Source organism: Pimephales promelas, chromosome 20 (assembly GCF_988280905.1).
Source record: "Pimephales promelas chromosome 20, fPimPro1.hap1.1, whole genome shotgun sequence".
NCBI lineage: Eukaryota > Metazoa > Chordata > Actinopteri > Cypriniformes > Leuciscidae > Pimephales > Pimephales promelas.
The window spans coordinates 26033042-26060506 of NC_142788.1; the positions used below are offsets into that span (position 1 = coordinate 26033042).

Genomic DNA, 27465 nt, shown 5'->3' on the forward strand with positions numbered 1-27465 from the left:
GCTGCTGAGTGAAAAATAGTTCAATCTAAACTTGCTCTAAATATGGTCTGGAAAACAGATTTCCTACAACCTGACCACCTAGATCTGTAAATGCCATTCCTCAGGATAGTGATACCAATAATAGAATCGGGACTGATTAAGCTTATGCAAGCCTGAAAAGACAGGGAAAAGTTTCTTCATCATTATTGTGCAGCTTACTGGCACACCATAACGCAAGACATTTTCTCAGAACTATGCTCTGTAAACTTTGAATGGTGGCACTTTATATGCAACCTTTTTAGTGCCTTTACTGTGTAAATAGCATAGACAGTAAAAGGTAAATAGCATAGACTGTAAAAGGTAAATAGGCAGCAAAAATATGCCTACATGATAGGCCTTTTTTTTTTTTTGTTGGTGAATTTCGTACAGGCGGAAATTCGGGCAACCCTCAAATAACCAATATGGCGGCTCCCGGTGGAAGGTCGGTGTTATTCGTGTGCTTGGGTAAGAAAGATAATATAATATCGCCAGACCTTCTCTAACTTGTGATGTTTTGATTGGAAACTGATAAGTCAAACATTCATCACCGTTTCAATCGATGATCACTCTTTCAGTGAATAAATCGTGAGCTGTATTGGTATCTGCATACTGATGCAATCACTCCCAAATCTCATCCATTCAGACATTAATAAACACTTTGTGATAATATTGGCGCTTAAATCTATACTGTATGTATATTTTCAGAAATGATCACCCGTATGTTTATTCTATTAAACAGATAGTTTAACGTTTATTTTCCCGGTTATGCTCAAAACAAAATCATTTACAAATTTCATGACGTTATGAGGGTCATGTTTATTATCCACTTTATAGTTTGCATACGATTCTATGCCTTATTGTCCGCTTTATTCATTTATTTATGTATTTATTTGGCTATTTTATGGCAAGTAATGACGGATAGTAGGCTAGCCTACATAAAATAAAAAAGTATACAATACTGTCAAAAGTTTGGTGTCAGAAATAATTTATATATATTTTTTGAAGAAGTGAATACTTCAATTAGGCAAGAATGTGTTCAGTTGTGTTAAAAGACTAATATTTCTGTTAATTTGCTTTTCCTAATAATCGAAGAATCCTTAATAATAAATGTCAAGGTTTCCACAAAAATATAATACAGCACACCTGTTTTCAACATTGATAATAATATCATGTGACACTGAGTGGAGTAACGATGATGTGATACATTTTGTACATGTTTATGTATATGGAATTTGGTCACATGTAATACACATGGCTACTAAAGCAATAAAATGCTTCCCCTTCCTCAATACCCAGGGAATATTTGCAGATCCCCAATCGCTGAAGCTGTTTTCAGGAAGATGGCCACAGACAGTGGGGTGGTGGACAAGGTATGTCGCTGCTTGTGATGATGATGCTCTCATTGAATGATGTATACATCAATATTTGGTCTTAGCTTACAAAGACTATAAATAATCGCATGTGCTTCAGTGAATAGATTAAAACAGTGCATCATCTTCTGGTCTTGAATTTCTAGCAGGTATGTAACAAAGTGACAATGGCAATCCAGAGCAAAATCTCTGAAGTACTTTTAACCTAACACTTCATCTACCCTTTGGATGACATGATTATTTTTGTTTGCCAGGTACACTTGCTTATATGGAGATTTGACTTTATTACTTAGATTGCACAAGGGTCAAACATGACATTTTGCTGTTAAGAAAGTTTGACAAGAGTCAAAATACGAAATACTTATAACACAAATGGTTAGATGCATTCCAGCCTTAAAGTTTAAGGCCAGAAATATTCAAAAGAAGAATACTTGGCCAACATGTCCGATTGTAACAAACAGTACTATATGTGGACCTAGTTATTCAGATGAATGCTATTGTTCTGTTTGCGTGTGTAATTTCATCATCATCATCATCAATGCTGTGTGTATGTGTGTCTTCAGTGGAGAATAGACAGTGCCGCCACGTCCACCTATGAGATCGGAAACCCCCCGGATCACCGAGGCCAGGCCTGCATGAAGAAACACGGCGTGTCCATGAGGCACGTGGCGCGGCAGGTACGACAGAGTCCTGATTAGCACTTAGAACCGTGTTCTCTGTGTGTTACAGTGGGTTATAGACTCTGGTGCCACCTCAGATTGGAATACTGGCAGCGCTCCTGACGCCCGTGGTCTGGCCTGCCTCAGGAAACATGGCATAGAGACAGATCACAGGGCACGACAGGTACTGCAGATGTGGGATTCCGTCACCTTATTTTGCAATGGGGAAATATGCTGTTTTCTTTGAATGTGTGAGACTTCTGGTATAGGTAAATAATCAGAGGAATAACATTGAATTATTTGCTCTACAAACCAGTGTGTTAATGAGAATGACAACAAGATAAAACACCATGATGACAAATAACAGTTTGCAATATAAAGCAGCATAACAGACATTTTAGTACAGCCAATATAACTGGAAGCGTTTGACACTGGAAGCCTTGCACATTCAAGTCAACACCCTCACATTAAAAATAACGTGGATAGATGGAGGAGAAAGAGTGCAAGAAGCTTTCAGCTCTGTACTGGTGTACAATACGATGTTATGATGACACATTTATCAAAATTTCACTATCTTCAGTCAGTGTCACTCATACAGAAACCTCACAGATACACAAATGAAGCCAGTTTTGGCGGGAGAACTGGAGTGAGCATTCTCTAATCGTAATTTACAGCCAAAAGCAGTTTATCTTTGTCACACACCATAGATGTTTTTATCTTTCTTCCTTATTTTTAACTTCTTGCCTTATAAATTGATTTTGACAGGCATCAGTGACTGCCTATCTGCTGTTGACCCCTCTTCTCCATCTCCCTCTGTGTTTTCTGACATATTTCATCTGTCTTGTACATTTTTTCGAGGAAATTCTCCACAGAGTTTGTTGTTTTGAATTGGCTTCCAAATAGTGTTTGGTCGGTGTGTGTTGTGATAAAACACGTTTGGTCCATGATGTATCACAAGCATATTTTTCATAGCACATATATAAATCAAAAAGAGATCAATTAGAAATAACGAACCTTCTTTCCTGGGAAGCGGCACTGGTGCTGTTGCTGGGCGGGTCCCACAAACAAACATAAACTCCCGTTTTCACAGACAAGGCTTAAAGGGGTCATATAATGCTTCATGCACTTTTACAAGTTGATTGTACTGCAATGTGTGTTGGCAGTGCCTGTACACAACCATCATATAATGATAAAAATCCATCCAGTGTTTCTTTTTTAATCTCCTTTTGTTTTCCCCTGTTTCAAAACGAGCCGTTCGACCGTGTGAACTCACATGGTCAGATGCCCCTCCCACGATTGTTGATTGATTTTCAACACAGACCCGCCCTGAGCGAGCCGTCATCATAGTCCGCTATTGTTGATACGCTGGAGCAGAATGGCGTCTAAGTGATTGGATAGACAGTAAAAGATAGAACGATTAGTGTTCTTTTGGTGTAATAACGTGTAGGGGGGGGGGGGGTGATGGCGCAGTGGATAAGACACATGCCTTTGGTGTGAGAGACCCGAGTTCGAATCCACTGCGAGACACCAATGTGTCCCTGAGCAAGACACTTAACCCTTAGTTCATCCAGAGGCGTGCGACCGCTGACATATACAGCAATTGTAAGTCGCTTTGGATAAAAAGCGTCAGCTAAATGAGTAAATGTAACACAGCAGTCAAAATGATGTTCCTAAATCCGAACCCGCTGAGTTTTGTTTTCGAAGGGAATATTCCCCGCAAACAACGTCAATGCTTTCATGTGTGCGCGAATCATTTCTCATCAGACTGCTTTATAAACAAAGATCAGAATGAAGCTGGAAGCTTCTGGAAAAAGAATCGGTACCAACCCTGCTGCACCTCCAGAAGAAGTGAGTGTAAAGTTTTACTTTTATTAACCTTTATATTAATCTTTACAAATCGTGAAAAAACGTTTTTTCATGACCATTAGCTGTATATCAATGAACTAACGTATACATCAGTAAACGCATAGCGTTCGTATCTCACTACTCTACCCTGCCAGTGCTTACAAAAATAGATCAAAGTGACATTATGTTAACCAAGCATTCAGAAACGTCCTGTTCAAGCCTTAACTGTCGAACTTCTTCGCGGCCGCCATCTTGTTCTGGGTCCGATTCCGGTTCAAACTGATACGGTTGCATAAATGTCCTCAGAGACTCCCGCTGCCATTCTTTCTCCAAAATATACTCTCAACTGTTGTCAAGGCAGCACTGTGTTGTGTCAAAAGGCCCACAGATCAGAGGGGCGGAGTGAGCAAACCTCATTATCATTTAAAGACACATGCACTTAAATAGCGTGCTGAGAACAGAGCTGTTTTCGACCAGGTAAAATGAGTGTTTTCTTACAATACTAATGCGAATTTTTAATCAAAGTATATTACAAACTTTTTATTTAGACCCCAAAGAATCATATTAATTTGTATAAAAATGACATTATACTGTATGACCCTTTAAGCCTAGTCACAGAAATGCATGTTTGAGCTGTTTCAACTGAAAGCAACTTGCAACGACATATGTTAAAAAAATATGTTAGTGCTATTTTTTTGTCTCGAGATGCACACACAAGTAATGTTTTTTTTTCTAAGGCATGTTTATTAAAGCTACTTGTATCTCCTAATTAAACTAAGGCCTAATCTTGCCTTAATCTAAGCCCTGTCTGTGAAACCAGGCCAAAGGCTTTTTTTTTCCTAAAATGGTGGAGATTTTTCTTATTGAACTGTTGTATAAAAACGTCACACTTGCAGTTGGTCTTAATATATGAAATTCCTTGTTGATATTTTGAACTACAGCGCTCTTGCTCGTGTTGTAGCCTATTGCTTAAATATAAATGACATAATTTAGTTTCTTTCAGGGAGATAGGGCAAATAAAGTGGCTGTAGTATCTGTAGCAGTGTGACGACAGCGTAGGAAACTGTGACCTAGAGAATCTGTGATCTGTGACAAGATTTCATTAAGAATTAAATGTTTGCACGAGACCGCACCTTGCCCTTGTTCACATTATGGTGAGCAGGATAAATAAACACGCGTCTAGTGAGAGGTGCGGTAAAGCAAATGAATGTACTTCAAGCTGTATGAGTGTTATTGTTTCTCTCTCATTATGATTATACATTTTATTTATGCATTAAACGTTAATAAAAAATGAAATTTATTTTAAAATCTGGATTTCGGTAACCTCTAATGCTGTGTTGTCAGATTTGGTGACCCTGCTGTATGTGTGTGTGTGTGTGTGTGTATATGTTCACATCCGAGCAAAATGCTTTTTTAAATACCTTGCGAAATCACAGATTTCTCTTTATCTCTGAATTCGCCACTGCTAGGCTTCTAAGTATCACAACCTATGTGGCTTCATTGAAACCTGTCAAACACAAGTTGGCTGCTGTATCACTTTGCCTGAAATATACATGATCTGGCCTATTACTGACCTATTACTTAGAGAAACTGCAAACTCGCGTGCTTTCCACCCACATATTCCAGCCGTCAGTCAGTTATTCCAGTCATGTGGGCAAGCTTTAGCTCGGCCTTTAGAGGTCAGGTTCATACGGGGCTGTACAGAGCTGAGCTCACACTAAAGACATCTTTGTCCCGTTGACCTCACACAAATCAACAGCCCCCAATTATACGAGGAAACACATGTAGCCAAGCAGGCGTTTCTAGGCGTTCAACACGCGTATGTGTTGATTTCAAGTTTTTGCTCTTTGTTGTTTTTTCAAATTGGAAACATAGATTTGTATTATGGCTCACTCTGTGCAGTGGCGTCCCAGATGAATAATGTGTTCTTGCTCAATATATGCACACATGTATATGCAGCCACAGATGTGCTTTGATCCATTTCTTACCTCCATGTCTTGAGTGATGGGAGCGAATGTTCGAACAGGCAAAGACGGCACGTCTACTCGGTCTCTGGCCTTTTGCTTATGTTCCCTGGAATTTGTCCAAGCCAGCAACGTGCTCTTTTGGCTGCATATTTGCCTCTTTTGGTGTATGACAGGAAGAATTAGAGAGGAAAATGGAGAGGGGGGTGGCTGTGGGATGAAACCCAATGTGAATGAAGTGTTACATATGTTACTTATACAGTCTTTCTGTTTTTTAGGTCACCAAAGATGACTTCTTGACTTTTGACCACATCCTCTGCATGGACGATAGCAACTTGAGGTATGTGTAGGGGTTCAATTGGTGGGGGGGATCCTAATCTGGCTATTCTGATGCCTTATGAAAGATATGACACCCTCACCCCACCCTCAGAAAACATTACCTAGGAATTTATATGGAATGGATGTGTGTGTGGCTGTGTGCATATATAAAGTTAGAGATGTGCGTTCCTCTCACCAGCTCCACTTCCGACCTCTTCTGTATTGATTAATTCAAGGTGAGGGTCTGGGCTTTTTTAGATCTTTCGATATTTTTAAAACGAGTACTTTTGTGCTTTTACTTATAATTAACCAAAAGGATCTGGACTTTCACTCAAGCAAGAAGGACGTTGTGTATTTTGTCAAGCTCTGTTTATTACTTGTTGCCATATGTGCCAGTTTCTGCCTTGCATTTTTTTGTTTTATTGGTCTCAAGTCAACCGTTTTAGGGAACATTTACTGAGAAAATTGTGCCTCTCTTTGAGTTTACAAGCACAAAAGTGATGAGAAGCAATGAGGCCCTTGGCATTTGCCTTTCTGACAAGAGAATCGTGTTTGATTTCGAGCAACACAAAGTGAATGAATTATATCATTGATCTGTCAGCAGTGTGTTGAGTTATATAATAAAGGAAAGGGTGCAGGAAGGTCTTTTTTTTTTTTAGGGGGTGGTCGGGTGTTGTCGGAATCACATGTTCCTGCTAGATCCAGTGCTTATTAAGAAGATTACAGAGTTCCTTGGATTCCTTGTCTTCTCTCTGTGGTTCCATGTCCCTGCTTTTTCTCCGTTGCTCAGCACAGACTGACGCGATCTCATGGCCATGCTTTAGCGATGATTATCTCTCTTGGGTTAATCAAGATTGAAAATAAATGTCAAATCATCAATTGTTGTATTTTTCTGCTATATTTCGACATTATTATGTGAATGGGTGGTGTGCCTTAAAGGTTAAATGTCTGAGCTGGTAATCCTACATAAAGGTCATAGGTTCAAACCCGGAAGGGATGATCTCTGAACTGGAGAGTTAATGAGACTCTTGGTCAAGATGCTGAACCACATCTCAAATGTGTGTGTGTGTGTCATGGCCGGATTAACCATTAGGCATCTACGACATCTACAACCACGACATCTAAGGGGCCCTGGGCACAAGGGGCGGAGTGGCAATCGGGAGAGTCGTGAGTTTCCCCGGTGGGCCGGTCGTGTTTAGAGGCCGCGAAGGCCAGTCTGATATTCATTGCAAGTTCGCCATGCGCACTTGGGGCTCAAGCGAGGGGAAGAATTTATTTATTTATTTATTTTTTTTACATTTTAGATAAAGGAGTGTATATTTGTACTAAGTGCCTGTCTTTTTAGCAAAAAGACGCCTGTTACAAAATAGCTACAGTGGCGTAGGTCGTAGGGTGTGAAGTGCGTGAAATCATCAGTTCGAATCCGCCTTTTGCCGAACTCTCTTTTCTCCTTTTTTTCCCCAACACGCATGAGATGTAAAATGTATAGCCTAACATAAAGGTCTCTATATATTTTGCCAACAAACTAAAATCGAAACCATGATATGGCTTTGTGCCTTTATTAAAACAGCACAAGACTTGAAGAATAGGCATCCTGTTTGTGCTGGGTGATTTAAAGAGAAGTGTGCACTTTATCTGGTGTTTTCTCCTAAATAAAGGGTTTATTTCTTGCAAGTGAAGAAATTAGGAGAAAAGTATTTTCATTTTCCTATATTATAGTGTAATGTAGACTAAAATATACTTTTAAAATATTCATTTTTAGTACATTTATAGACTATATGGATTTTACGTCATAGGAATAATTATTACATTTTTGTAATAATTGTTTGGCATCCTAAAACACCATTGATAATGTAATGTAGACTGAGACTCTCATAATAAAAAGATGTTTGAGCCCTCTTTATTGTCCTGGTACAAATCAATGCCTTTTCTTTGTTCAACGAGCAGTTCATGGGTTGAAGCTCTTAATTTTGATCTCTCAAAGAGCATGAGTTTGCATTTAACCATAAAATGTACAAAAGGTCCACCCAACAAAGTTTTACAAATTCCTATGGGAAAGAATGACCATTTAAGAACTTTACCCCAGCATAGTACAACAAAGTTCCTTTTAAGTCAGTAAAACTGTAAATGCCACATTAAAATGTCCTTGCTTGGACAAAATATACATTTGGCGTGCCTAAGAGGGGGCCTACAAGACATGGTGCCCAAGGGCCTCTGAACTCTTAATCCGGCCTTGGTGTGTGTGTGTGTTTAAATTCTTTGAGATTTCTGAGTTTTGTTGTTCTTTGTCTAGTTGTTTTTAAATGCAAGACTGTTAAATGACATCTTATGTGAATATCATTTAAAAACACATCCTGTCAGGTGAATCTAAAACCAGCCATTATACAGACCTTCCTTTAGTTTAATAATCATTCAGACTAGAATTTAAAGGCATTTACAATAAAAATGTTTATATTTTAACGTGCTACCATTCAAAGGTTTGGGGTCGGTAAGATTTTTTAAAATGTTTTTAAGTCTAATGTTCATCAAGGCTTTTTTTAATACAAAAAAAAAATGCTGAATAAAAACATTAAACATTATATAACGTTGTGAAATATTATTACAATTTAAAACAACAGTTTTTCATTTAGAATGTATTTTAAAATGTAATTTATTCCTCTGATGCAAAGAATCATTACTCCAGTCTTCATGTCCCATGATGATACGCCGATTATTTTTTTTTAATTATGATTTTTATTTTACAAAGTTTAAAACAATTGTGGTTCTATGATGAATGGAAAGTTAAAAAAGCAGAGCATTTATTTCAAATGGAAATCTTTTGTAACATTTATAAATGTCTTAAATATCAATTTAATACATCCTTTCTGAATAATAAAGGCTGTCAATAGAATAAAATATTTGTGATTAAACTTATATCCATCTTGAGTGAAACAGTAATGTCAAATTTGGTACATATGATGCACTTTTTAAATATATTGATCTTTTCTTCAGTGTAATCTTTTCTATTTCAAGCAACCCACAGACTAGTTTGAAGATATATAGTTTTGTACATTCCTAGTGATTATTGTTTAGTCTCACCGTTCATGATTAACCACACCAGCTATCAGTGCCCTGGCGTTGTTATTAATCATTTATTTAGATTTATTTTTCATGTGTGTGTGTGTGTTGGAAGAACATCTTCATCTTAGGAGACTTGCAGAAAGAACAGACAGATCCTGTCAAGTTTCATTGGACTTAAGTTCTTCCAGATTAATTCAGGAATACGATTTAAGAAATCGCACCATTGATATGATTATGCACCAGTTCACTGGCTGCACAGGATCTAAGCTGTGTGTATGGTTTTCTTACAGAGATCTGAACAAGAAGGCAAGCAGCATAAAAAACAGCAAAGCCAAGATTGAGCTGCTCGGCTCCTACGATCCTGAAAAACAGCTTATTATCCAAGATCCGTACTATGTAAGTGTACACACATGCACACAGCAAGATTAGTGCCAAACCCTGGTCATTTATTTCCAAATACGCAATGGAAGTGGCAAAAGGCCCAAAATAAAATGAAGGAACCGGTTTATATTTATATATATATCCCAGATATTATGAAAGATCCAGTCAATGAGACACATGCCTCAGATCATATAGTCTAAGAACATACGGTGAGTTTATTATATGATGTCTGACGGTTCATGTTCATCCCATAATCGCTATTCCAGCTGAGTCCGACTTTTTACTAGTGTGGGAACAATTTCAAATCAACTTAGCGATGTTAGTTGTGTTTCCTACAACCTTTTAACATTCATCTTAAAAAGTAATCGTTTGGAAGGAGGATTCTTGTGTGATTCATGATGATTCATAATTTCACGTTTTTTATATTGCTTTTTTGGATATTGAAATACTTCTATCCCTGCTTAAAGGGGAAATGAAGCAGTGAATCAAGTTTACATGATTTACAAGATGGATTTTCAATATAATCAACAATTATATAAGAAACATTACAAATGTAAACATTTAGAAGAAAAAAAGAAAAAACGTTGTATCTTTCGCCGCCAGGGCGCCGCCATTGTGCAGGTGACGTAACGGGGTTGGTTGGCTCAAGTTTAACAGGCTCTGGGCATTGAAAATCGCCACATCAAACTGTGTTTACCAGTGTTATGACCGCGAACGACTAATGTTAGGTACAGTCATTAGACAAAAAGACGACGTCTCATGTTAACTGCACATAGAAACATTGTTCGCGATGTCTGCCGTCAGATATTCCCGTCTCGTCAACAACATGTAAGTTAGCATGTATTTGTAAAGGGGAAATGAAACGTCCATATTTTCGCACTGGTAGTGCTAGTAGCTACAGTCTAGGAAAAAGTGTCTCCGCTCTGACATCCTTCAGGGAAAGCATCGCCGCTTCCACACGTCTAACTCCCGGCACAGCATGGTAAACGTGCGCGCCGGTGATGCAGAATTGACCACGCAGTAAGCTCAAGATCAACCTCTTGACAGCAGATGGACTCACTCTGACACGGACAAGTCCGCAGACAGACCCATCTCGACACGGAGGGCATCGCAGTACAACAAGACACCTGGTAAGTTAGCGTTGCAAACCCGCTCTCCGCCCCAAACCACCACCGGCTGTTCTACAGAGCAACGTAACTTACATGTTGTTGACGAGACGGGAATATCTGACGGCAGACATCGCGAACAATGTTTCTATGTGCAGTTTGTCAACATATAACATGAGACGTCGTCTTTTTGTCTAATGACTGTACCTAACATTAGTCGTTCGCGGTCATAACACTGGTAAACACAGTTTGATGTGGCGATTTTCAATGCCCAGAGCCTGTTAAACTTGAGCCAACCAACCCCGTTACGTCACCTGCACAATGGCGGCGCCCTGGCGGCGAAAGATACAAAGTTTTTTCTTTTTTTCTTCTAAATGTTTACATTTGTAATGTTTCTTATATAATTGTTGATTATATTGAAAATCCATCTAGTAAATCATGTAAACTTGATTCACTGCTTCATTTCCCCTTTAATAGGCGAAGAGAACTGAAGGTAAGGTTAATTGTGTAGAAAACACTGTAGCACTATCGAAACATTGCTCTGTTTGTGCATCCTGACCAGTCTGACATTGACAGATAACAGTGGCTCGAGTTTGTGGCCAGGACTATTGCTAATGTCATTATATTTTCTTATAGGACTTATAAAAAAAATGTAATTGCATCTTTTTGTGCGATTAATTGCACACTTGTCCTAAAACTAGACACACACTTGTTGTTTAACATGTTCATTTTGCCATCATTTGCTCCAAAAGGACACCAAATGTTATAAGGAGTCCATATAATTCATAAATGCATGCACACACACACACGAAGAAATGTATTTTTTTAGTATTCAATGTATAGTATGTGTACAGTGCATCAGCAAAGAGCTTGTCTACATTGTAGGCAAGTTACTATACTGAACAGAACCACATGGAGATGCCAAAAAAAAATCACCTTGACCTGACCGCATATGCCTACTACAATAGACAGATCCATTCAGAATTACTGAATATGGCAACATACATCAACATGCATGTCATCTGGCTCAGGATGTTTTGACGTTCCGTTCAGTCTATATTTCACACAGCGCCATGCGTGAGGGCTTGTGCACTTCAGAAACAATCACAGAACATGACAGAGGATGTGTTTTAAAGCGAAACACACTTTAATGAATAATTCACTGAAAACTGGCTGCGAGTCAGCCTGGCTTTCTTCACATTTCAGTGTAGTGTGATAAATTCCTGATTTCTAAGATCATGAAGGGGCAAGCCACGTTAATGACACAATTGCACATGCTTCAGAAAGTTATTTGCATTAATACGTTAAGCGTTTCAACTTAACGCTTTTTTTTACTTTTATTTATTAAATTATACACTTTTCACCTTTAAGATTACTACACACTCTTAGAAGAAATGGTTCTATTTAGAACCAGAAATGGTTCCATCCCCCGCTTTATATATGGAACTCCAAAATGGTTCCATATAGAACCTTTTTTTTTTTTGGTAAAAGGTTGGTTTTTTTTTGGTTTTTTTGGAACTTTTAGGGGTTCCAAATACGTAGCGCTGATAGAACCTTTTAAGGTTCTATATAGAACCTTTTCTTCTAAGAGTGCAGGAGAGTTTATTGGTGTGTGTGTTGGGGTTGGTTAAGGGTTGTTTATCGTGTAGAGAAAACCTCTTTGGAATGCTGCAAGCTGCTTATTTGGTTGTGGTGTGCTTGGATAAAGTCATAATCATGTACTTACCCAATAAATTAGCCAATAAATCATATCATCTGTATAGATATTTTCAGAAAAGATGAATTTGATGCTTAGTGTGGTTCTGGCCCCCGACTGATGTTTTAGGATTCCTCCGTGGATATCTGTGTGTGTTTAAGGCGTACTCCATTTGCAGAGTTTCTGCAACTGTCAACACTTCTTGGATATTAATGTCTTGTGGGTGAGGACAGCTTTTAAGGAATACTTCACTCAAAAATTCGGTCCTCATGTCATTCAAAGCCTGTATTTCTTCGTTGGATAATGAAAAGAGGATTTCTTTGAAGGACACTTGAAGGCCCATGCAGTTTCAGTGATTTGGGCTGAGGCTTTCAAAAATACAAATAATCCTTATGACTCGTGCAATATTACAAGTATTCTGAAGTCATAAAATAGATTTGCTTGAGGAACAGACAAATACAATTATGTACTACTGATACACAGTTCAATGCAGTTGAACCGAAGAGCCGGAGATTCGTGAACGATTGATTCGGTTGAAAAATTTCATTGAAAAGTTCAGACTCAGAAGAATGGCTTGTTATTTTGGAGGCTTAAACCAGATCAAGATTTTCAGTGAATAATGACTTAAAGGAGTAGTTCACTTTAAAAAAAAAAAAAACTTACTCACCCCCATGTCATCCAAGATGTCCATGTCTTTTTTTCTTCGGTCAAAAAGAAATGAAGGTTTTTGATGAAAGCATTCCAGGATTTTCTCCATATAATGGACTTCATTGGGAACCAAACAGTTCAAGGTCCAAATGACTAAGGGTCTTATCTAGGACCCTTCGAGTCATGACTCGAAAAAAAGATTTGTTCATTTTGATGAACGAGTTTGAACAGGAGAGTCACGAATGCGCATCACAGAACAGAGCAAGGTGAGCATTTGAGCTTATAAAACTTAAACTTTGTTACTTATTTTTTTAAATGAGCGATCGTTTCACTTGATAAGACCCTTATTCATCGTCTGGTGTCGTTTAAAGCCCTTTGAAGCTGCACTGAAACTCTCATTTGGACCTTGAACTGTTTGGTTCCCATTGAAGTCTATTATATAGAGAAAATCCTGGAATGTTTTCATCAAAAACCTTCATTTCTTTTCGACTGAAGAAAGAAAGACGTGGACATCCTTGGATGACATGGGGGTGAGTAAATTATCAGCAGAAGTTGTTTTTTTAAAAGTGAACTACTCCTTTAAATTTGTACTGTTCCTCACAAAGTTATTATATAGTATTAGAAGACTGAATGTAGATCAAAAATTGGATCGACCACTTGATGCCTTTGCGTCCTTTTTGAGTCCACATTATCCAATAATCTCCTTTTGTGTTTCATGGAGAAAAGAGTGAGTCACTTGGCTTTGGAACAGAACGCGGTGAATAAATTATAGTAAAATTTCGGCTTGTTTTGGGTGATGTGTCCCTTTAACAATTAGGCCAGAAACTCTGTGTGCTTTCAATGTCATGTCTGTTATGTTTAAATAAAGCCAATGTTAGTGTACTAAGTGTATTAGAAAGAGGTGTTTAGTGTCACAACATGTCATAAGCACCTAAGTATGACATAAAAGTTTATTAGCCAACAGTCGAATCCTCAAAACTGATGTTTGGAAGGGAGTAGTGTCCAATTATGAGGAATGATTGGGAGGGAATGGGTGAGTGTGTTGAGAAATAGAAGTTGGAAAGTCCCTGACGGGCCACCCCAACTGAGATCATTATACACTGTCAGGTCATCCCGCTCTCACTGCCAGCTCTCCGAACCACATCTGTGAAGGTCAGCAAACTCGCTTTTAGGTGAAAAGGTGTGATTAAGGACACATTGTGAAGATGTTTCACTAGGCTGAAGGCTTCCAGAACATGTGGGTCACAGCCATACCAAGGGTTGTTGAAGATTATCGTTGGCATGCTGTAAGAGGTGTAAAGTTGTATATTTCCTTTCTTGTATTTCTTCATGGCAGACAACCAGCTGGCTGAAGTGTGTGGGCCTTTCTGCCAATGCAGAATAGGAAACTGGCCTGTACGCTGTAGTCTGTACTATGTTTGCTAGGGATGGGAATCTCTAGGCACCTCACGATTAGATTACCATTCAGAGGGCTGCGATGCTAAAACAATTAAACAAATTGCATGTTACTATTTGGTACATTGCATCAATGCATGTTACTATTTGGTACATTTAAAAACAAAGTATTTATACCCATGAGTAATTAAATTCCAATATATTTTATTAATAAAACAAATGGAAGTGATTTGGCAAGTGTAAGGTTGCGTTTGCCAGCATATGTCCCAACATTGCAGAAGCAACAGAAAAAGAAATGTGTGCCTGTACTAGCAGTCAATGAATACAAGCATAAAATAATAGACTTCAAACCAACATCCTCATGTCATGTGCGTGCGATGAGCAATATAATCATTCAGACAAAAAAAATAAATAAACATTTTGCTGTAGCAAAAATCACAAACAGCTTTCATACAAAAATAAAGAATTATGTACTAGCTGCTTTCATACAAAAATAATGCTTGTGGACTTCAGCATATTCTGAATAATTAGTGAGGATTTAGTTTGGGTTTCCTGCCCTACGTAACACATGGACCAGTCGTGTTATGATGTGTCTGTCACGGACTGAGTGACTTTGCCAATTCCTGTGCCAATTCGTTTGCCAATTTCTCTTACGGTGATGCTCACTCTACAGATAGGCTTAGATGAAATTTCCCAAGATTCAATTATGGAACAAAATGTGATCTGTTGAGTGCAGTGTCTTTGGATATGTTAGGTATTGTACGTGTTCACAGAAGATCGATGGCTATTTTGGCTTTTGAACTACTTCTCAGATTGGGCTAATAGAAGAAACCAATTGTGCAAAACAGTGTTGCTATTGTTAACTAAAACTATTTAAAACTTAAAAATTTGATATGTTGCCTTGTCAACTAACTGAAATAAGTTTGAAGTTGAAGTACTAAAATGACAGCGCTAAAACTGTAATAAAAATAAAGCTAAATAGAAATGTAAAAATTAATAAAGTGACAAGCAAATAACGAATCGACTAAAACTAACAACATAAACATAAAAGCCAATTTTAAAATGTGACTAAATACTATAACAGTATATAAAAAATATGAAAATAGCACTGATGGAAAGCCTTCATTATATTTTAAGTGTTCCCCATATTTTGAAGTCTATGGCAGGCTACATGTACATTTAGATTTAGCTTTGCTGTCATCTAACACTCACTTAAACTTAATCTTTAAAAATGCTAATAATTTAAAGAATGGTAAAATGCCATTTTAATATCTTCCTTTGCTTTGAACTTTGTAACTTTGATAATATCGTTTATGCTCAAACTGCAACATTACACACTAACTAAAGTTAGAAAAGTGAAATCATACTTTACCACCCCTTTAATAAAATGTGTTCTGTAGCAAATCACAGCATAAATTTATATTGTTCATACATTATAATGTTAGGTAGCATTTAAAATGACTTATTTTAGTTTTTTAGTGCTGCTGTTGTTGTTATTGATAGAGACCGATTAATTCTATTGGCCAGTATTGTAATACTTGTGCTGCTCTACTGTTTGCCAATAATAAAACAATCTGACAACAGTAATTCATGGGTATTATGGGTAAATTAGGGCTGAATATGCTCATAACCAAGTATCAAGACATTTCAGCTGTGCTGTCTTTGAACTGGTGTCTTTAATGGTTTCTTGTTGGTTTCCTTTGCAGGGGGGTGATAAAGACTTTGAGATGGTGTATGAACAGTGTACAAGGTGCTGCAAAGTCTTCCTGGAGCAGCACTCATAACACACACACACACACAACGACTATCTTCTGGAACCATTCGACGCCACACCATGAGAAACTCAAATATGAATATCTGATTGAAACGTTCTTTAAGTGTCTTCAACACGCAAGACAAATGATAGTAGCGTATAGAGAAGCACTTAGTCTTAATTGTAAAATAAGTTGTCATAGGATGCTTGTTTGAGCAGTGGTAAACTGCCTCTGTTGACCACCAAATTCACCAAAATAAACCGGCAAAAAATGCTTGGGCGTGAAATTATTTTTCCGCTTCTTATACCAACACTTTTTAGCTACATGTTTGTACATTTCTATGAGTTTTATGGCTTTTCCCTTAGTTTCTTTGAATATGATTGTGCCACTTGTTTTGATTAATTAGGATTTAGGGGATGTAGATGAGGAAAGATGGATCAGCACCTTTCCCCTCCTCTCTCATTCATCCTCTTCATATTTTTGGGAACTCTCCAGAGAATTTTTGGCCGATGCGCTAAGATATTTAGCAACAGAAGTTATCTTTGGTGTGGTTACAGACAAAAATTCAATATCTCAGAAGCATCCAAAGCATCCTTCATGAGCGATAAGAGGTCCCGAACTCCCTTAAAAAAATATTTTCTGATGCCGAGATAAGCTGTTACACTTATGCTGCAAAAGATTAACCTCAATAACCTTTTTTTGGTGTACTTTTAAATTAAAGACAACAATGTTTAAACAATCATAATTTATTTAAATATATCGTCTTTTAAATATACATATCCCAACGAAGCAGTCGTACGTCAGACCCTGATATGTTTGTTATAGGTCTCATTTGTACAATATTTACATATCAAAATAAACTGAATATATATATTCCACATTCACACACTCAGTCTCGCACAAAAAACTAAAAGCTTTTGGTCACGGTTTTACTGCAAAGATCAACCTGTCTGCTGGCAAACGGAAGCGAAAGGAAACGTTCATGCGGTTAACTGGTTTTCAGTTCTAGCGCAGAGAAAAGGAAAGCTCTCTCGTTGCAATGAACCATAATGGACAATTTCTCGTCATAGCTCCGATTTGTGACCCCATCGAGGCGTGTCGCATGAAATAATCACTGGCTGTGACGAGTCTCGCTATCTGATGAGAACAAACTGCAAACCACGGCAATCCCTTTTTTCACGATGAAACGATGGAAAAACGGTTTTCTTTTTTGGCAGTCAGGTTCAGAGTCCAATACGCCAGATGCGTTTTTTGCTCTCTTTCTCCGACGTCCTGTATTTTAACATCGGCTCCATGCGGAGTCCATCACACCGTCCTTGGGCAAGTGCACTCTCACATCTATTCTCCGGAGACGCCGAGCAGTGTTCTGGACGCGATATGTTGATTATGTGGAATGTTGCGTGTTGGTTTAAATTCTCTTCTCTTGTCCAAAGGCACTTGACTGCTGTTTTTTTTTCTCCTTCTTGGGGTCACTCTGGTTTGGCTTCAACCTGCTTGATAAAGGATGTGAAGTTTAGTGATGTTTCAGACTTGGCTGTGATCATATACATGTGTGCACTTGGATGCAGCTGAAAATTCTTTCCCTTCTGTGAAAAATTGGGAAAGAGGGTTTGTTACATGCACTCCCTCAAAAGTGGTCTCCAAAGCATTGATGTAAAGTTTGTATACATGCTTCATAAATCACATCCAAGAGATCTTAACGCTAAAACGCAGAGGTTTATCTGTAAAAGGTTGGATAAGTTATCTAATCCTGGAATGTGTTCTGGGTCTTAAAGCATTTAACTGCATGCATCCTCTCTGAAAGTGCGGAATAAATCACTTTTTTGCTATACTTTTGTTATTTACCTAGATAGATATGTAACATCTTTTTTTTGGTAACACTTTACAATAAGGTTCATTAGTTAACATTAGTAAATGCATTAACTAACATGAACTAACAATGAGCAATGCATTAGTTACAGTGTTTATTAATCTTTGTTAATGTTAATACAAATACAGCGGTTCATTGTGCGTTAATGTTAGTTCACAGTCCATTAACTAATGTTAACTAATACAACTTTTGATTTTAATAACGTATTAGTAAATGTTGGAATTAATATTAACTAAGATTAATAAATGCAGAAGAAGTATTGTTCACATATTGTACATGTTAACTAATGTTAACTAATGAACCTTATTGTAAAGTGTTAACTTTTTTTTTTAAATCTCAGTTCCCACAAATTCTGACTAAAACTGACTAATTACAATTAGACTAATTAAATATTTATAGTTTTAAATCAATGCATATAGATGTAATTATTTAAATGAAGGTGCATTTCAATGACTTTAATTAATTTTCATAACTTTTTCAGCATCATGGGAACCCTGCATATCCCATTCCCCATCTCTTCTCCAATTTCTTGCAACTCTCAATTTTCCTTCATTCAGTGATAAAAGAAGGGAAACACTTCATATTGATGGTCCACTTTTGTCATTCTACTACCTAGAAGTAACTACATGTCAACTTTCATTAGTATTATTAGACGGTCTGCTTATCTGCGAACACTTTATTTTGATGCTCCCTCTACAGCCATAGCCATGCTTCCACCGCAGAAACTTTCCCCAGGAACTTTAGGGTGGTACTCTGTTACCCCTTTTCCACCAAAAACGAAACTGGTTCGGAACTGGTGCTGGTTCAAAGTTGGTTCAACTTTACCCCTTTTCCACCAAATCAGAGCTGGTGCTGGTTCGGAGCCAGAGCCTAGTTTCAAATCGATTCTTTGTTTTTCGACCCCCAAAGCACCAGCTCCAAACCAGTAAAAGTGGTTCTTAAGTAGCACCAAATCATTGCTGGTCTAGAAGTAAGAACCGCTTACGTCAGCGGCTGGGGGCGGGGTTACCGTGACCAACAAGACGAACAGAAACTTGTGACCGCCATTTTTTTAAATAGCAGCTAATAATGCTAATAGCAGCTCGATTGTAATCTCCGTTAATGCAAGCTACGGCGAGCTTCACGAACGTGCTGGATTCGCCGTGTTTGGATACCGATGTAGGTTTGCAAAGCCATGAGCATAAATAGTAACGCAACGACCGGCATTGTTGATGGAAGGCTTGTCCGAGATGATCGGAGCGCCGTGGACTGATCGGAGCTGCGGGAGTGTTTGGAGAGCATAACGTTACGACTCCTGCTTTTGGATCGCTCTCGCAGTTCGAGATTCGCTGTGCCGATCCATCTCGAACAAGCCTGGTGTGTTTGTGCGTGCCGCACTAGCATTGCTGGGCAACATGAGATGTATAGAGTGATGGCTCTCTAGCCTGTGGAAAGACAAACCGATTCTTTGAAAGCTCATCAGTCGAACCAACTACGAACCGCCACTAGCTCTAGCTCTGAACCACCACCTGGTTCTTGTTGGTGGAAAAGGGGTACTTGCGACCCTTTTCAGAACCTGTTTGTTTTTCCACTGACTAGCGAGCCCAGCGAATGACGTTGTTACATCACTGTGTACCTCGCCATATGTCTTGGCTTTCCCTGAAACGCTTGCGACAACTTTTAAGTATAACAATTACAATGGCGAACTACATCGTCTTTCTGCAAATGTTTCTCCTGGCTTTGCGATCCTATTTTGGGGTCAGCCTATCTTTCTACTAGCACTGTTTTTAGCAACGGCGGTCACAACCTTTCCCGCCGTGTTGTTGGTTAACCCGGACGTAAGGGTGACGTGGTAAAAGAACGGTTCTCTGGTTCTAGTCAAGCAAAGAATTGGTGCCGCTTTGGAACCAATTTTCCTGGCCGAGAACCGGTTCTTTGGCTGTCGAAATGCAAAGAACTGGTTCGCGAGTAGGCACCGGCTCCGAACCGGCTCTCAAAATGCTTTGGTGGAAAAGGGGCATGTGTGTTTTGTCCTCAGGAACCGGGGTCTAAATGAAGTTCCAGGTAACAATTTTTCCCTGAGAAAGTGCCTGCTTCTGAGGTAGTACTTTTTCAAAATTCAGCAACTTCCGGGGGTGGGACTTGAGCCCTTAACATGCTGATTGGTTGAGTTCATGCCGCATTTGAGTTCATGCCGCATTTGTTGATTCTAGGTCACCGGACTAATTTGCCTAATCTTCAATGTACTTGGAAACGCAGAAACAGATCTGAGGGAAATATGTTCCTGGGACAAATTGTTCCAGGTAATTTCGGTGGAAACTAAACTTAACCTAACGGACTACTAATACTCTAAAGAGAGTTAGTTGACATGTAGTTGCAACTGAATAAGAGTTGGTTGACATTTAGTTGCAAAGTTACTTAGTCGGTAGAATGTGTAAAATGGTCTATCAAAATAAAGTGTAACCAAAAAAGGAATTAAAAGTGTCTTACCTGGTAAAGTTAACCCTCTTGGCATCTCGGACTCCCCGCCAGTCGCGTCAGGAGTCGCGCGCACCTTCTGTAGTCTGAGGACAGATGAGTTGGATAATCAGCTGGATGAGTCCTGAATTTGTAGCCTATATTGTTTCTGTGTTAAAACTCCATGTGCAGGGGTAAATCAGGGGCACCTAGCCGACATGAGACTGTCATGAATATAAAGACAGTTTGTACAGGGTCGTGGTGCATGTGGGCAGAGGTGTAACTCGTTTGTGGGGTCTGAAGAGATGGGAAAGCTTGACTGTACTCACATGTAGGGATGGTGCAGTCTCTGGTGTTATGGTAAAGCCTGTAGACATGCTTCCTGCATTTTGGACCGAAATAAAGATTACCTGATGGAAAGAAAACAGCCCAGTTAAAATTCTCAAACACTTCTGTTTTCCTTTGTTGCTTTGAGGTCACAGAAAACTCAAAAGTCTCTCACCTGTTAAGTTTTTTATAACCTTCTCTTTCTTTCTGAGGTCTCTGGGAAAGATTTCTGCAAAGAGAAAGAAACATTCAAAGGTCAAATCCTGAATATCCACTGATCCTTCAAGAGGGACGAGTCTGAAGCTCAGACAAATACTCGGCTCAACATTCCCCAGCAATGAACATGCTCTGACTAAGCGGTTTAGTCCCCAAAAACAAGCTTTCTGTACAAACCATGATCACCTATTCTTAGTATTCATTTGACACACCAATATTATAACTACTCGTTCATCACAAATGTGTGTTCGGTACTTTAATCTAGCTTAATGTCTCTTCTATATGATAAAATCCTAGGCTAGAGACCACTGGGTAATAACTAGGAGTCGCTGATCACCACGTGTCTGACTCGGCACACAACAGGTGCAATACAACACTGTTTCACCCAATGCTTTGAGAGTTAAGATTTTGGCTAGTGGCCTAGTGGGTAGGTTACATCCTTCCTAATTATAGCCCAAAGAAAAATAAGGCATATAGAGTGTGATTTCATTGCATTACATAACATAACAAAATATCCAACCAAGTGGCAACATTATATACTAAAATGGTACAGAAGTTAGTTCAGAGAAAGCTCAAGCCGCTAGAACTATTTTTTGCAATGACTTAAGTAACTGGTCTCAAGGTGACTTATGGTGGAAGCAAGTTTAGGAACATGGACATGTTCCACTATAAGTTTTGACAACCAGTAAGTGTCATTTTATCTTAAAAATAAACAAACAGTTGCTTTTAAAGGGTGCTATCCTTTTTAGTAAATGCAACTTGCCGCATTTAATTATCCAATGCAATGAACTTACATTTTTAGTTTTGTGGACATTTAATGCTCTGCTTACCTAAAATTGTTTCCCCACTTTCCGTTTTGAGATTATGAGCGTCCTTTGGCTCGAGTGCGCGCTCAGTCTTCTGCGCGCTCACGTCGTCAGATCTGTTTTCCACCTGTCTCATGATGTCCATTATCCGTCTGAATGTTTTTTCAACCTTGTTTGCCGTGGCATCGTTTTGTGCGGAGGTACAGATTAACATGACGAGCCCCATTAGCATCACCGGAGCCCGCAGCGCGCACATCGCTCTCGCAACAAGAGTGCGCGCACGTCCCGCGCTGCCCAGGTCCTGGTGAAGAAGTCACAAGGTTTATAAGATGCAAAACTTTCGCTAAAAATAAACTTCGGAAACTTTTACGACCTCCTTTAATAGAAGCGTTATTTCGACACCAGTTGGACGCACCTGGTCATTCTTTTGTCATTCACAAAGTGTTTTTTAATAAATTAGGTAATCAAAATTAATGTATTTCTCCTCCACACGACAGCAATGTCATTGCATGAATAACAAAACAAGAAGTGCCATGCTCCTCAGATGTTACTTCAGAGAACAAGATCAACTCACAACTGAAACTCACATGTGTTTTCTCTAGAGTTACAGATTTCAACAATGTCTCAAACTGTGCTGAGATTTGGAAAGATACCCACATGCAATCAAAAGTTTCAGTATCAACTCATTTCTCATCAAATTCTTCCATGACCAAATAATATCAACGTTGCACCTGGATTTTATTGCTGACCATTATGTGAGAGACTTGCAAGCTTGAAACATAAATTCAGACTGAATTCAAATTCAAACTGACTGATACATAGCCTACTAGTTAAACTATGAAAGAACACACTAAGAAACTACACACTCGCATTTAAAGCATCACAGTCCATTGAGGCGTAGGCTATTGAAAAAAAAAATTAAATCCTTTTGTAAATGAAAAGAGTTCCGGGGGGGAAATGTGTAAGCAATAACGTTAGGTATGATGTGGTCAAAAAACCAAAACAAAAGTTTAAAAAAAGAATCACCATAGGTCATTAAATGCCTCCAGTAAACCTACCTGAGGACGGTCGTTGGCTGCAGTTCTTTCTCTCAATCGGCACAGCCTGAGGCAGACGAGCGTGCGGTGTGTTTTATTGAGTCTCGAGTGTCCGGTCACGGTGCCTATATAACCACGCAAGGTTTGCAAAACGAGCTGGGAAAAAGAGAGAGAGGGAACTATCCTTTCAAGCGAATCGTCCTTTATTATACTCAAGCGTGGGAAGTTTGAGTGGTCAGACTCCTTTCTGATGTTTCCGCGACTTGAGATAACTCCTCGTGGACACGGACTCGTATTAAACGTCTCGAAACACTCGTCGTCGATTCTCACCAATTTATTGAGGCTGTCAGACGGAAGGAGTCGTCCCTCGTGGGCTTACATCGCCGTGTCTTTAATTAGAAACTCGTCACACATATACGCTGCACATCCTCATTCCCGTTTCTCACATGCAGCATCCCATGGACATTTTTCTTTGCCCACTATCTCATTAAAGCACTTAATGGAGGAAGGCAGAGACGTCTATACCAGGAACTGTCCCACCAGTGCACAGACTGGAACTCTTATAGTGCCTGAAAGTCAGGTTTTTCCCCTCACACACCACCATAGATCACCATTTCATCCCTTCGTGTCTCCAGAGGATTGATTCGAGTTACAGATCGATGCCTGGAAGTGGCTGCAGCTGATGTAATTATTCTGCGTAATGGTAATGATAGCGCAAGAGAAACAGTCAGCCAAACAGACCAGGCAAAAGTGAGTTCGGATTAGTTTGTGTTTGCTTTCGTTCATACCACTCCCTCAAAGCAAAAGAGAACATGGAGCAATTTGGCTCCCATCCCGGTCACGAACGGTGATCTGTGGGCGGACTCAACGTAAAGGTAGGAAGCCGTCTAGGGCCCCTAAAAGTCAATTAGACCAACACCTAACAATGGTCTTATACGTAGAATTAAACCTAAACATTAGGGGGACAACTTGAGGGAAAATAAATGTTAATATAATATGAGGATGAGCCCCCCCCCCCCCCCCCCCTGCTTTTTATAACACCATAACGTTATTCAACTTTGTTGAAACTCGTTGTCTTCCACTGTTTTGGATTGTTTACATGGAAACAGCTTAATGTGTGTGGCTATCTTATCAGTGATGTGAATTGCTCATAAAGGCTGGTACACATGATAAAGTGATTACACTACAGATATCATAAAACCATTTTCTGTGCAGTGAAACCTAAAGAATGAGAGTCAATTGAAGATTTAGACTGCATGCTATCTGAAAGGTTGATGAAACCTCATGAATTGGTGGCATAAGCAAGACATAGCAATAATTTGACCTAAAAATCAAACATTTTGTGTTGTTTTCATGTGCCAAGTTTAATATGCACATGATATTTGAAAAGTATGGCGAATAACAAACGTTCACTTGACATAACTGATAACAACGCATAATTAAACCTGCAGCAACATCCGGAGAAAAGTCTTTTAGGCGTTTTTCAATAAATGGAAAATGTTTGATTTGCAGTAACAGGTTAAAATTACATTTCACTACATATAGGATGTCAGGCTCCAAAAAATCAACATAAAAGGAGTTCATGCAACACAATCTAATATTTTGTAGTTTTCATGTGCCAAGTTTTAATATACACATCTGCAAATTATATTTGAGAAGTATGGCAGAAATAACAAACAGCATTAAACACCCAACTGATCAAAATGTGATGGGTCATGCATGTTACTGTAAAATTGTATATTTTCCCATTAAATATAATATCATTTTTTTCACTATGCTAAGATAAATTACAGTAAAAAAAATTTTTTAGTGTTTTCTTTAAAAAAAAAAATGTAACTATAGATTTATTATTTTCAATTTTGAGTGAAGTATTTTAAGATGCCGGGAGTGCTGTTTTATAATAAAAAAAAATTAAGTTTGGAACAGGAAGTGATGTAAATTCTGCCTGAATCTCAACTTTTCTCGACCTGGACCAAATAATTAAAATAAACCTTGAGAGAACTGTAAATATCTAATCTATAATTCAAACATGCCACTCAAAGGATTGCCTCATAAATCATTGAAGAGTTTTGAAGGGCAAACACCAGCACCCGTTATAGAATAGACTTTAGAAGCAAACAAACAAAAAAAAAAGAGCATGTAAGGGAAATGAGACATATGGTGGCATGACTTTGGTTACACTGCAGTACGTTTCTTTCTTTCTCATTCTGACATTTCACAGAATTCTTAAATGAGCCCATCTCATTCTTGCTGTAGAAATAAGGCTTTTTGTTGGTGAAAAGTGGTCAATCTCATTACATCCTCATCCACCTTTTCCATTGGAGTCTTTCTCTGACTGACTGCCCATCTGGTTTGTCCATTTATCTTCCTTTTTTCATCCTCTCAGCTCTGAAATGGACAAAATGTTTCCTCTGCTAGCATTTGGATGCTAAAGTATTTTTTGTTACCACTTGGGGATTCTCTTTAAGTCCAATACATTTATTTTATTGTTTTCTTTTATTTCACGTTGGCTGAACTTCTTGGTGAAGTACTTCTCTGTTCTATACATGGCTCTGTTGGTAAAATTGACATAGGCCTACATTTCTTTTGTTAAATGGCTGTCATATTTTGAAGTAACAAATACATGACAAACTATCCTATAAACTCCCTATATTTACTTTTCTTTTCTTCAAGGAAGGCAGTTGCATGGAAATCATCATAAACTGGCAGACAGTCTTGACAATCTGTTTTTTATTTTTGGCTTTGTATCTCTCTCTCTCTCTCTTTCCTTGTTACTATTGTCCTACACTGTTAGGAAGCTCTTTGACCAAGCATTTACAAGACAAATTAGGCTTTATTGGATGTTGGCGAATGTGTGTTGGTTTTTGTTTGCTAATTTGTTTGTTTCCTCAATGGAAGTAAATGAGGCTTTTGTAACCAAGGTAAAGTACACTGGCATCAAAACAATACTTGTGCCACATTGACTGATTACAACTTTACTGATGATAAACATAAAAACAGTTAAATAAACAGCAATATTAACAGCTATGTTTACGTGCACCCTTATAATGCGATTATAATGAGATTGAGGCATTATCACGATTCAACTTTAGCTCATGTGATGCAATTAACTCTTTCCCTGCCAGATTTTTTTTTTAAGTTCCCAGATAGCGCCAGCTTTGAAAAAAATAATTTCAGCACTCATTCATTCTTTTTTTATTAACACTTGAATTTGGGTAAGTTTGATATAAAAAAGCAACATTTTGACCAAAAAGCTGAGAAAATTGTTTAAAAAAAAAAATACTTCCAGATTCAGAACATCCATCAACACCCCAAACGTTTGAACAATCCGGTACCTCTTCATGGGTTCAACATTTTATTCTGTAACATTAGGCAGTTTAGATTTGTATGTTGTGTAATGTGATGATCGCGTTATTGGGCAATGCTTCTAATTCGTCTGCAATGTAACGCATTACTTTACATAAACAGTAACTAAATATTGCATTAGTTACCTATTTAGGGAGTAACGTAAAATTGTAACACATACTTTTAAAAGTAACATTATCAGTTAGTAAAAAAAACGTATACATATATATGGGCTGTCAAACGATTAATCGCAATTAATCGCATCCAAAATAAAAGTTTGTGTTTACATTATATATGTGGGTGCACTGTGTATAATTATTTTATATATAAATACACACACATGTTTGTATATATTTAAGAAATATTTTCACGTATATACTGTGTATAGATTTATATATAATTTATATATATAAATTATATATAAATAATATTTTTTTCTTAAATATACATGCGTGTGTGTATTTATATATACAAAATAATTATACACAGTGTACCCACATATATTATGTAAACACAAACTTTTATTTTGGATGCGATTAATCGTTTGACAGCCCTAATATATATTTATATATAAAACGGGCTACAACTGCTTTTGATGATGCATGCCGAAATTTGAGCGATCTTTGATGCGTTCGCGACAGCTACGCCAAGTTGATTCTGCGCTAATTTTATCTAATATTTAATGTTTTTGTTGCAAATGAGAATCGCAAAAATGATTGACTATTTGAGACAAAGGTCTTGTTAATGGTAATGATCTTCAGTTTTTTTCAAGGTAATTAAAGTAACAGTTAAAGGGCTAAATGCACAATCATTAACATGATAATAAAAAGCTGGCTGATTTTTCCATTTGTTGACTTGACATGGTTTCAGAGGGTACATATCATATATAAGAGATGATCACCATATGTATAATGAAACCATTATATTAACCATAAATATAATGAAAATAACATAATTTGTTACTACTGTAAATCTGTATTAAATTATTAAGGGATTTCTAATTTTAAAATTAACTTTATGGAATGCCTTACCTGCTACCCTACGTAACATTACTGTGTTTAGTGTTTTTAAATCTCAATTGAAAACATTTCTTTTCAGGAAGGCTTTTAACACGTAATCATTTGTTTTGTTTTTAGTGGTTGTGTTAGTTATTTTGTTGATTGCTTTGATTAGCTTTATCTTGCAATTTTTATATACTGTTATCTTTTTATGTA

The 27465-nt window shown here is 38.0% G+C and overlaps 2 protein-coding genes across 3 annotated transcripts; one reads left to right on the plus strand and one right to left on the minus strand.

The window, feature by feature from the left end:
- The first annotated feature begins 377 nt into the window (after positions 1 to 377).
- Positions 378 to 16487, plus strand: acp1 (acid phosphatase 1). Of its 2 annotated transcripts, none has more exons than XM_039652764.2 (6): positions 378 to 483; positions 1315 to 1388; positions 1952 to 2065; positions 6135 to 6196; positions 9525 to 9630; positions 16167 to 16487. In XM_039652764.2, exons 1-6 carry the CDS (start codon positions 441 to 443, stop codon positions 16242 to 16244), a joined length of 477 nt encoding a protein of 158 aa, XP_039508698.2. In that variant the 5' UTR covers positions 378 to 440; the 3' UTR covers positions 16245 to 16487. The 2 variants fall into 2 exon arrangements, with proteins under 2 accessions (XP_039508698.2, XP_039508699.2); XM_039652765.2 differs by lacking the exon at positions 1952 to 2065 and adding an exon at positions 2118 to 2231.
- Positions 16488 to 16951: 464 nt separating this feature from the next.
- alkal2a (ALK and LTK ligand 2a) lies at positions 16952 to 23735 on the minus strand. The gene is made up of 6 exons (XM_039652766.2): positions 22928 to 23735; positions 21894 to 22170; positions 21023 to 21076; positions 20850 to 20930; positions 20554 to 20627; positions 16952 to 17707 (listed from the first exon to the last, which is right to left on the minus strand). Exons 2-5 carry the CDS (start codon positions 22123 to 22125, stop codon positions 20563 to 20565), a joined length of 432 nt encoding a protein of 143 aa, XP_039508700.1. The 5' UTR covers positions 22126 to 22170; positions 22928 to 23735; the 3' UTR covers positions 16952 to 17707; positions 20554 to 20562.
- Positions 23736 to 27465: the final 3730 nt, after the last annotated feature.